This window comes from Labrus mixtus, chromosome 17 (genome assembly GCF_963584025.1).
Source record: "Labrus mixtus chromosome 17, fLabMix1.1, whole genome shotgun sequence".
In the NCBI taxonomy this organism is placed as follows: Eukaryota; Metazoa; Chordata; class Actinopteri; order Labriformes; family Labridae; genus Labrus; species Labrus mixtus.
In genome coordinates, this window is record NC_083628.1 from 143714 (window position 1) to 155978 (window position 12265).

The following is a 12265-nucleotide window of genomic DNA, read 5'->3' on the forward strand; positions in this document are numbered from 1 at the left end:
GAGAGAGAGAGACAGCGAGAGAGAGAGAGAGAGGGAGACAGAGAGAGAGACAGAGAGAGAGAGAGAGAGAGAGAGAGAGAGAGTCCCTCTGCACCTTTAAGAAAAAGCTAAAGACCCAGCTCTTTCATGAATACCTACTAACTTAATGATGATGGTCTCCATATTATTGATGATGATGATGGTAATGACGATGGTTTTTGTTTGATAACGACGACTTATAAGATGGTTTCTATACTGATTAGAGCTGTCAAGAACTGCCCTCAATGTTGTGCTTTGCCTCTGGTCACTTCCTGTCAGCACCTGTGTGTCCAATCAGACTCAAAGCTGATCGTTTGCTCTTACTGACATTGTTCCCTTTTTTCTAGATCCTTGCTTGTGTTGTTCTTACTCTCTGATGTACGTCGCTTTGGATAAAAGAGTCTGATAAGAGAATTGTAGAATCTTAGGGAGCGAGGGACTGGAGAGGGGGGACAATCGTTCTTTTTTAATAAAAGTCATTTTTGCGTTGCAGCGTCACATGATGTCTACTGAAGTGTCTGTAACTTCCTCAGAAATATGAATATTAAAATAAAAATGTCACTGTGCACATTCAGTAGTACGCTTCTACGATCTTTAATCATGCATGCAGGAAAGCGTTGTCGATGTTTGAACGCTCATAACCTTCTCAACATCTGCATGTTTGTGTGTTTGACAGCAACGCCATGAACTTGAAGTATTTCATTATTAGAGTGAACTGACCTCTTTAAATGTTCACTGATAAACTTATCCGGAGCAGATTCGTGCACAGTCAGTTCCACCCAGCTCTTTTTTTTCCGGCAGTTTTCTGCTTAAGCACACTTTGGGGATTTGATCGTCCTCGGCTGGGTGTGACTGAATGTTGCAAAAAGATAAATGTGAGATGATATTTGGAATGGTTGCAGTGAGAGCGCTGCACATGTTCTTAAGTACTGAGCTTTAACATCAAATGTGAGGTTCTTCTTGTTCGTCCCTTCTTCTTCTTATCTTCTGAGCAGAGGAAGAAGACGTGAGGAGGAAGGAAATCGAGTCACCGTGAAGACGAGACCATGAGGAGGAGATACAGGTTTCCCTCCAGCCTCTATCTCAGCACACACATGTGAAACAGGAGACTCGCTCGCAGATAAGCAGAGACACGGCGGCTCCTCGTTCACGCCGAGCCGTCGCCGCTGCTGAGAAGTCTGTGTGGGAAATCCGCGATATGAGCTGAGGAGGAGGTCAAGGAGTCAACGAGGGACGAAAACCTTTGAAGAGACTCGATTTATGTGGACAGGAAGGATTAGTAAACAGCTCAGTGAATCTTATTTTCTGCAGAAACACATACCTGATGTAAATATATAAAAGTCAAAGCTCACAGGAAGCTGCACGCTCGGGCAAAATGTATGTTGATTTATGGGAAGAAAAAAAAGTGCAAAGTGGGTAAAAAACACAACTGAAGCTGCCTATCAGGGCTAAAATATTCATAAAGAGCGTCTTCCCCCCCTCGAGGGTTTGAACCAGAATAGATCCAGTTTGTGTTTTAAAGATTCAGCAGAGATGCAGGAAATAAGCAAAACAAATTATTGTAATTAAAAGTGTTTCTCTTAAAAATGCCCTGCAGAGAAAAAATAAAGCTCCAACTCATAACAAATGTTATCTTGAGGCACCTTATTTGTTCTTATGTTAGAAAAATGGGATAGAAATGGGAAGACAAACAGAGGGGATGGGGGGGTCCATAGCAGCAGGACGTCCCACCAACGATCCTGAGGAACCTACAAGACCTGAGAGCTCAGGGGCTCAGTTGTTAGTAACTAAGATTTAGAGATAGTGACATGCAGTATTATGATGTGAATGTACAGAGGGAGAGAGAGTTCCTCCCGTAGTCTAAACCTAGAGCATCATAACTAGGAGCTGGCCCAATTTGATATTTCTTCATGGGTCCCGGAGGTCCTGGAGGCGCCCCTGCTCACAAGACTTTAATAAGTAAAAACACATAATTCAATCAAACTCAAATAAAATAGTTGCAGGCCGACAGAGCCAATCACATCCCACTATTACATCTTCACTTACAATTCATTTTATACCCTTCAAAGATTCAAAATGATTTACCTTTTACAACAATAAAAACGTCATCATATTTCATATTTCCTCAACATTCTCGCTTTAATTGTTTGTTTTTATGTTTTTCCTGAGGAGAACAGGGAACAGGTAACTCCACAAGAGGGCGCCAACGCGAAATAAATCTACCCAGCTGCCGTTAAAACCTCAGAGACTCAGAAGAAGAATTCAACCAATCAGAGAACTCTTAACTGCTGCCTGGTGACCAGCGACCAATAGGAAGCGTCCGTGTGAGCGCGGATAAACGGATTTGTTGTTGTTGTTGTGGTGATATCTGTGTTTAGCCACAGAAGAGTGGGTTTGAATCAAAGACTGTAAAGAAATCATCCTAAAATGAGTCTTTCTCTGAGGTAAAGCGATTTGTTTCATCCTTTATTTTTAATATCTGATGTTTGGATCGTTTTAAAGAAGCTAACGTGTAGCCGCCGAGCAACGCTACCTCGTTTATGTTAGCTTTATGTTAGCATGTTTGTTAGCATGTTTGTTAAACTGCGATAAACAAAAAGCCTGACAGATGAAACATGTCGCTTATTTTAGGTAATTATCTCTCTGTTTGTATTACTTTGTTACTCCTTAATCCACGCTCTATAAATATGTTAAAATATATCTTTAAACTTGATGTTAATGGTTCATTTTTATATTAAATTAAAGGAGTGAAGAACAAACATGAGCTGCATCTCATTCAGAAACAAAACATTTCAATTAAACCAACAATAAGAAATAACCCGGAGTGTGTGAAGTCGTTTTCATACTCTTCATGTTTCATCAGACTTTAAAGTCTTTTTGTTTTCCAGCCAGATGAGTTACAGAAATCTTTGTCTTTTTAATCAGGTTATTAATGTTCATAAAAATCTAGAGGTCAAACATGACCTTTGACCCTTATTTGGAATTTAAGGTACTCTGCCTTTGCATTGCCTGTATAATAATAAGAAGAGGTCATGTCAAGGCAGTAACTTCATTTTGTTATCTCCCTTGGTTGCTGATCACTATATTAAATAATAATAATGTTATAATGATAACATATACATGAAATCTAGTGATCAATTAAGTGCTTGATGACAGATGTTAAAACAAAGACGTAACACCTTAACTCCACTGCAGTGAAACAAAGACAGAAGACTTTAACTCAGTTTGAGTCTTCCTGAACGTTGCAGTTCAAAGACCCTGATGAGTGAAGTTACTCTGCCTTTGTTTCTCTTTGTTTCTCTTTGTTTCTCTTTGGTCTCTCTTTGTTTCTCTTTGTTTCTCTTTGGTCTCTCTTTGTTTCTCTTTGTTTCTCTTTGTTTCTCTTTGTTTCTCTTTGGTTTCTCTTTGTTTCTCTTTGTTTCTCTTTGTTTCTCTTTGTTTCTCTTTGGTCTCTCTTTGTTTCTCTTTGTTTCTCTTTGTTTCTCTTTGTTTCTCTTTGGTTTCTCTTTGTTTCTCTTTGGTCTCTCTTTGTTTCTCTTTGTTTCTCTTTGTTTCTCTTTGGTCTCTCTTTGCTTCTCTTTGGTCTCTTTGTTTCTCTTTGCTTCTCTTTGTTTCTCTTTGTTTCTCTTTGTTTCTCTTTGGTCTCTCTTTGGTCTCTCTTTGTTTCTCTTTGTTTCTCTTTGGTCTCTCTTTGCTTCTCTTTGGTCTCTTTGTTTCTCTTTGCTTCTCTTTGGTCTCTCTTTGGTCTCTCTTTGTCTCTCTTTGATCTCTCTTTGTTTCTCTTTGTTTCTCTTTGTTTCTCTTTGGTCTCTCTTTGTTTCTCTTTGGTCTCTCTTTGTTTCTCTTTGGTCTCTCTTTGGTTTCTCTTTGTCTCTCTTTGATCTCTCTTTGTTTCTCTTTGTTTCTCTTTGGTCTCTCTTTGTTTCTCTTTGGTCTCTCTTTGTTTCTCTTTGGTCTCTCTTTGTCTCTCTTTGATCTCTCTTTGTTTCTCTTTGTTTCTCTTTGTTTCTCTTTGGTCTCTCTTTGTTTCTCTTTGGTCTCTCTTTGTTTCTCTTTGTTTCTCTTTGGTCTCTCTTTGTTTCTCTTTGGTTTCTCTTTGTTTCTCTTTGGTTTCTCTTTGTTTCTCTTTGGTCTCTCTTTGTTTCTCTTTGGTTTCTCTTTGGTCTCTCTTTGGTCTCTCTTTGTTTCTCTTTGTTTCTCTTTGGTCTCTCTTTGTTTCTCTTTGGTTTCTCTTTGTTTCTCTTTGGTTTCTCTTTGTTTCTCTTTGGTCTCTCTTTGTTTCTCTTTGGTTTCTCTTTGGTCTCTCTTTGGTTTCTCTTTGTTTCTCTTTGGTCTCTCTTTGTTTCTCTTTGGTCTCTCTTTGTTTCTCTTTGTTTCTCTTTGGTCTCTCTTTGTTTCTCTTTGGTTTCTCTTTGTTTCTCTTTGGTCTCTCTTTGTTTCTCTTTGGTCTCTCTTTGTTTCTCTTTGTTTCTCTTTGGTCTCTCTTTGTTTCTCTTTGGTTTCTCTTTGTTTCTCTTTGGTTTCTCTTTGTTTCTCTTTGGTTTCTCTTTGTTTCTCTTTGGTTTCTCTTTGTTTCTCTTTGGTCTCTCTTTGTTTCTCTTTGTTTCTCTTTGGTCTCTCTTTGGTCTCTCTTTGGTCTCTCTTTGGTCTCTCTTTGGTCTCTCTTTGTTTCTCTTTGGTCTCTCTTTGTTTCTCTTTGTCTCTCTTTCGTCTGTCTTTGGTCTCTCTTTGGTCTCTTTGTTTCTCTTTGTTTCTCTTTGTTTCTCTTTGGTCTCTCTTTGTTTCTCTTTGTCTCTCTTTGGTCTCTCTTTGTTTCTCTTTGTCTCTCTTTGGTCTCTCTTTGTTTCTCTTTGGTTTCTCTTTGGTCTCTCTTTGGTCTCTCTTTGTTTCTCTTTGGTTTCTCTTTGTTTCTCTTTGGTTTCTCTTTGTCTCTCTTTGTTTCTCTTTGGTTTCTCTTTGTTTCTCTTTGTTTCTCTTTGTTTCTCTTTGTTTCTCTTTGGTCTCTCTTTGTTTCTCTTTGGTTTCTCTTTGTCTCTCTTTGGTTTCTCTTTGTTTCTCTTTGGTTTCTCTTTGTTTCTCTTTGTTTCTCGTTGGTCTCTCTTTGTTTCTCTTTGTTTCTCTTTGGTCTCTCTTTGTTTCTCTTTGTTTCTCTTTGTCTCTCTTTGGTTTCTCTTTGTTTCTCTTTGTTTCTCGTTGGTTTCTCTTTGTTTCTCTTTGGTCTCTCTTTGTTTCTCTTTGTTTCTCGTTGGTCTCTCTTTGTTTCTCTTTGTTTCTCTTTGGTCTCTCTTTGTTTCTCTTTGTTTCTCTTTGTCTCTCTTTGGTTTCTCTTTGTTTCTCTTTGTTTCTCGTTGGTTTCTCTTTGTTTCTCTTTGGTCTCTCTTTGTTTCTCTTTGTTTCTCTTTGGTTTCTCTTTGTTTCTCTTTGGTTTCTCTTTGTTTCTCGTTGGTCTCTCTTTGGTCTCTCTTTGGTTTCTCTTTGTTTCTCTTTGTCTCTCTTTGTTTCTCTTTGTCTCTCTTTGGTTTCTCTTTGTTTCTCTTTGGTTTCTCTTTGTTTCTCTTTGTCTCTCTTTGGTCTCTCTTTGGTTTCTCTTTGTCTCTCTTTGGTTTCTCTTTGTTTCTCTTTGTTTCTCTTTGGTTTCTCTTTGGTCTCTCTTTGGTTTCTCTTTGTTTCTCTTTGTTTCTCTTTGGTTTCTCTTTGTTTCTCTTTGGTTTCTCTTTGGTTTCTCTTTGTTTCTCTTTGTTTCTCTTTGGTTTCTCTTTGTTTCTCTTTGGTCTCTCTTTGTTTCTCTTTGTCTCTCTTTGTTTCTCTTTGTCTCTCTTTGGTTTCTCTTTGTTTCTCTTTGGTTTCTCTTTGTTTCTCTTTGTCTCTCTTTGGTCTCTCTTTGGTTTCTCTTTGTCTCTCTTTGGTTTCTCTTTGTTTCTCTTTGTTTCTCTTTGGTTTCTCTTTGGTCTCTCTTTGGTTTCTCTTTGTTTCTCTTTGTTTCTCTTTGGTTTCTCTTTGTTTCTCTTTGGTTTCTCTTTGGTTTCTCTTTGTTTCTCTTTGTTTCTCTTTGGTTTCTCTTTGTTTCTCTTTGGTCTCTCTTTGTTTCTCTTTGTTTCTCTTGGTTTCTCTTTGGTCTCTCTTTGGTTTCTCTTTGGTTCTCCAGGGCTTTTGGAAGTTAAGGCAAATACAACCTACTATTTCCTCAAAAAAAAAAAACCAACACAATTGACTCAAGATATCTGTCCACATGATAAAGCACAGCTGTAATGTTCCAAAAATGACAAAAACTAATTTTTGAAAAAAATGAAGTTACTGCCTTTTGTCTTTGTAGGGCAGAATAAACAGCCTGTGTTATAAACAGTGACATGTGAGACTACTCTTCCATGTTGATTTAGTTTGTACTAACCAATCAGAGACAGAGTAGGAAAGGTCATCCCTTCATCATCCTCGGGTTAGGGTTGCAGAATCCTACTGAACACTTTCAATCAATCTGTCTTTCCACAAGTGAAAGTGCACATTATAACAGTATTTATTTTTCTTATATTAAATTACTGTAAATAATAATAATAACTTTATTTATATAGCACCTTTTAAAAACACAGGTTTACAAAGTGCTTTGACAAACAGCAAAAACAAGAACAAACTAAACCAAACACAGAAGAACATAAACAACAGCAAGAACATAACAAATGTAAAATACTAAAAATAATTAAATACAATTCAACAGAAAAGAACCCAAAGTGCACGATACCCAACAGACATATATAACCCGACCATCACAAGAACCATCACAAGAACCATCACAAGAACCATCAGAAGAACCATCACAAGAACCATCATAAGAACCATCATAAGAACCATCATAAGAACCATTACAAGAACCATTACAAGAACCATCATAAGAACCATCACAAGAACCATTACAAGAACCATCACAAGAACCATCACAAGAACCATCAGAAGAACCATCATAAGAACCATCATAAGAACCATTACAAGAACCATTACAAGAACCATCATAAGAACCATCATAAGAACCATCACAAGAACCATTACAAGAACCATTACAAGAACCATCACAAGAACCATCACAAGAACCATTATAAGAACCATCAGAAGAACCATTATAAGAACCATTACAAGAACCATCATAAGAACCATCACAAGAACCATCACAAGAACCATTATAAGAACCATCATAAGAACCATCACAAGAACCATCATTAGAACCATTACAAGAACCATCATAAGAACCATCACAAGAACCATCACAAGAACCATTACAAGAACCATCATAAGAACCATCACAAGAACCATCATAAGAACCATCACAAGAACCATCATAAGAACCATCACAAGAACCATCAGAAGAACCATTATAAGAACCATCACAAGAACCATCATAAGAACCATCATAAGAACCATCACAAGAACCATCATATGAACCATCATTAGAACCATCATAAGAACCATCACAAGAAACATCATAAGAACCATCATAAGAACCATCAGAAGAACCATTATAAGAACCATCACAAGAACCATCATAAGAACCATCATAAGAACCATCACAAGAAACATCATAAGAACCATCACAAGAACCATCACAAGAACCATTATAAGAACCATCACAAGAACCATCATTAGAACCATCATAAGAACCATCATAAGAACCATCACAAGAACCATCACAAGAACCATCATAAGAACCATCACAAGAAACATCATAAGAACCATCACAAGAACCATTATAAGAACCATCACAAGAACCATCATAAGAACCATCACAAGAACCATCACAAGAACCATTATAAGAACCATCACAAGAACCATCATTAGAACCATCATAAGAACCATCATAAGAACCATCACAAGAACCATCACAAGAACCATCACAAGAACCATCATAAGAACCATCACAAGAACCATCACAAGAACCATCACAAGAACCATCACAAGAACCCAAATGTAATGTTTGTTTTTACATTTGCAGATTTTTGGATTCTACTCCTCTTTTTTAATCCTTGTAACAACCAAATTTACCCCAACAGGGGATCAATAAAGTTTATTTTATGCTTTGCTGATATCTCTAAATGGATGAATGAACGCCACCTTTAACTCAACCTTTCAGAGACTGAGCTCCTTGTCATCCCAGCCAGTCCCTCTATGCAACCACAGATCAATATCCAGCTTAGTACAACCAAACTCATGCTCACAAAGTCCACAGGAACCTGGGTGTCATGATTGATGACCAGCTAACTTTTAAGGTTCAAGTAGCCTTGATCGCCCGGTCATGTGGATTTGCCCTGAACAACATCAGGAAGATCAGACCTTACCTGTCAGATCTACACAGCTCCTGGTACAGGCTCCTGTGATCAAATGTTCAGATATTTATTGATTATACTTCAGAAGCAGCTGAATGTTTGCAGCACTTTGAGTCCAAGACAAACTTACCCAAGGGGCAATAAAGTGTATCGCATTAATCGTACGAGTGATGGAGAATACTAAAATGATCCACAAAGTTTACAGTATTTAATGTCACTTCTGTGTTTTCTCTCTCCAGACCTGAACTGGCAGCAGATAAGAACAAGCGTAAGAAGAGGAGAGAGCTCACAGAGGATCAGAAACATGAAATCAAAGAAGCTTTCGATCTGTTCGACACCGACAAAGATCATGAAATAGATTACCACGAGCTGAAGGTGAGTGAAGAACGACAGTTTTGTCTTCTGTTATAAATCCACAGTGTGCCTTCACCCTTCAACAAAAGCCCAAACTCTGCTTCATCATATAGCCTCAGACAGACGGAGAACAACTTCTGCACAGCAGGGAAAGTAACAAACAGCCGGACGGAGTCGAAAGGCAGCAACATTTAAAGATTCCAGATGTGCAGATCTAACTGTTTTCTCTCTGTGTTGTAAATTCTGTTTGTGAAAGACAGGAGAAAGTTTGACTACTTTAACTATTGTTTATTAATATTAGGATCCCTATTAGCCCTGGCACATGACTGCAGCTTCTCTTCCTGGTGTCCTCAACATAATTAAACTATTAGTGATTTCTCACCTGCAGTAAACACTTGATATATCCAGGCTGAGCTGCATGTGTTTCCTGTTTCTAATAAACAAAAGTAGCGAGCTATTAAACTAACTCTTAATGTACATAAATGACGGAGAGAATAACAAATAGAGGCCGGGTTATTTAAATCCTCATCTCTGTTTCATCAGGTCACACCCTGAAAAACATACTTCAGGTGCATTAATAATATCTTCACAGCCTGGCTGTGGATGTAAAGTATAAAGTATTTATCAAATCTTTATATCAAACATGCCAACAGGTGGCGATGCGAGCTCTCGGTTTTGAAATGAAGAAAGTCGACGTTTTGAAGATCCTCAAAGACTACGACCGAGAGGGAAATGGAAAGATCACTTTTGAGGATTTCAATGAAGTCGGTGAGTTTGTCTTGAACTGGTTTAACCCTCAAACATCAGTTTCATTTACGACCCTCTGAAGTCACTAAGGACAAAAATGTCCACTTCCAAAAAACTGATATAAAAATAAAACAGATTTATATTTTATATCTTTTTTCTGCATAAATCTCTTAAACAACTTCAGCCCTGCTCAAAACTACCAAACATTTAATCATTTTTAAGAATTTAACCCTTTAAATGCCAGTTTGATTACTTGATGTCACTGTTATATTCCATATAACAAATATTTGGTGGCTGGGGGAGTTTTTTTAAATCAGTCTTGGATATGTCAAAGATTATCCAAAATATTGACTTTGATGCATTGTTAGTTTTTGTGTAGCATCAGATTTAAAATGTAGTTCCCTGTTTGAACATTGTAGGGCGAAAATGTCCAATTTATAGAATAGAATAGTATTACTTTATTGATCCCAAACTGGGAAATTGTGGTTTTTACAATTTACATTTTACAATTTAAAAAATATCAAATAATTATCAGGAACTTAACCCTTTAAATGCCAGTTTCATTACATGATTTTGGCATTTAAAGGGTTAAATTCCTGACAATTATTCAATATTTGGTAGTGGGTGAGTTTGTCTTGAACTGGTCTAAGATGTGATGGTTGAACCCGGCTGATATTTATGAGACGCATCATGTTACGTATGCAGTGACTGACCGCATCCTGGAGCGGGACCCCAAGGAGGAGATCATGAAGGCCTTCAAGCTGTTTGACGACGACGAATCGGGAAAGATCGGTCTGAGGAACCTGAGGCGAGTCGCTCGAGAACTCGGGGAGAACATCAGCGACGAGGAGCTGCGCAGCATGATCGACGAGTTCGACGCCGACGGAGACGGAGAAAGTAAGACATCCAGTTACTGATCCCAAAGCTGTCAAAGAGAAACTGTTTTTGTTGTTGGGTGAAACAGAACTGAAGGAAAAGTCTGCGCCCGATGAATCCATCAGTTTTTACATCATGTGATTTTACTGTTTGTCCTTTTGTGAAGTGTTTCATCACAACAACAGAACAGTTCAGTGTTCTGCCTTCTTCACTCCTTCAGTCTGTCAGCTCATCAGGCCGTCTGAAGTAGTTAACAGTTTGATCCAGCAGAGGGAGCTCTCAGCGTAACTTGACAATTGTATGCACTGTTGACCTCAGTAAGAAGACAGTCATGTTGTAAAAGCAACAGGGGGCGCTATTCAGGAGATGCAGACTGACTGTCTCTCTGCAGACAGCTGCCCTCTGATTGGTGGAGAGACACAGGGTCTCCACAAACCTGCAACTCTCCAAGCTGGCTCGCAAAGATTAGTGTGTACCAGGAACGTCTGTGCACTCTGAACGGGTGTTCTGCACTCGACCCCGATCAAGTTAATAGACTTTTGTTTCTGGTGAATACTACTAAAAAACAAATCTGTCTTTTCGGATAAGTACTGAAAATGTTTTGTCTTTGAGCGACAGCGGGGGATTAGAATGTGTTCAAACGCTACCGGGTCATGTTCCAAATTCGTTGGAAAAATGACAGCATACCGATCCGACCATAGAGGGCGGAGCTATACACACTGCAGTCTGCGGATTGGTCAAAAGAATCGTTACTTCCCGTGTCACAGCGGTAATAAAACACAAAACGCTCCATGTGTAAATATCTCGTCGATTTCCAGAGAGTCATTTCAAGGCTGTTTTTGGTTTTTTGTGATGATGTCAGCGCGTAGCATCGCTCCATGGACGACCGCTCGGGTCGAAACCAGTTTACACATCGCCCTTAATGAAGACTTTACACCCGAAGTTAAGACACGCCTCCACACAGCTGCTGAAACAGGAAGCAGACTTTAAAGGAAACTAAAGAATGAGTTGATGAGTCGCCTGAACGTTAACCTCCACAAACATTCAGCAGCTTTTCTGGAATATTCTAAACGAGTTTTAATGATCAAAGTGACTGAAGTGTTTTTGTGTTTTTCAGTAAACCAGGAGGAGTTCCTCTCCATCATGACAGAGGACTCGTGATGACGACGCTTTCTGTTCCTGTGGACTGAACATCATGAACTGTATGGAGGCGGGCGCCGTGAGCTCTGGAGGGTCCGACGTGGAGCGGACTCACTCATTGGCCCGTCGAGCTGAGCGGTGTGTCCTGAAGATGTTTCTAATCAGTGCGTTTGATTTCTTCATGATCGAGTCGGAGAACATTTCAGACTTCATGAAGTTTCTGATATTTAATCTCATCCCTGTGTCTGTTGTTTCTCCTGGAGGAGTCTGTGGTTTAAAATATGAAATGTGATATTTATTCTGTGCAAAATAAAATCAGTTTGGCAGCCAGGATGTGATGTCATCGTGCGATGCTGTCTCTTTAGTTTTGAGATTAGAGCGATGGCAGACGTAACCAAACTAGTGCTGCTGCTAACGATGCTAACTGAACTTTTTACATGCTCACACATACACACACAGTTACTCTCAGAGACGCCTGATTGGACGACGGAGGTCAATGCTGCTTCATACAACACTCCCAACACACAAACCCGGACGATACCCGGTCAGACTTCTGGTTGGTGGGACAACTTTAAAAATGAAATGGTCATTGCAGGTCATTGGGTGAAAATGTTCACATGTCAGGGACAAGTTGTTTTTGAGCATGTGAACGGGATTATTTACATTTTCAAGAACACTGTTACATGTGGACAAGGCCTGAAAAGCCAGCTTAAATACAGAGGCTCAGCACGCCAAAGGTGAATGAAATCACATCAACTGGCCCCGCCCCTTTCTACATGAAGGCAACCTTAATAGGGTCAAAGGGCCAGGGGTCAGATTCAAAC

General features: G+C 39.0%; 1 protein-coding gene across 1 annotated transcript; it reads left to right on the forward strand.

The window, feature by feature from the left end:
- The first annotated feature begins 2302 nt into the window (after nucleotides 1-2302).
- cetn3 (centrin 3) lies at nucleotides 2303-11772 on the forward strand. The gene is made up of 5 exons (XM_061061669.1): nucleotides 2303-2462; nucleotides 8564-8699; nucleotides 9332-9446; nucleotides 10131-10322; nucleotides 11419-11772. Exons 1-5 carry the CDS (start codon nucleotides 2446-2448, stop codon nucleotides 11460-11462), a joined length of 504 nt encoding a protein of 167 aa, XP_060917652.1. The 5' UTR covers nucleotides 2303-2445; the 3' UTR covers nucleotides 11463-11772.
- Nucleotides 11773-12265: the final 493 nt, after the last annotated feature.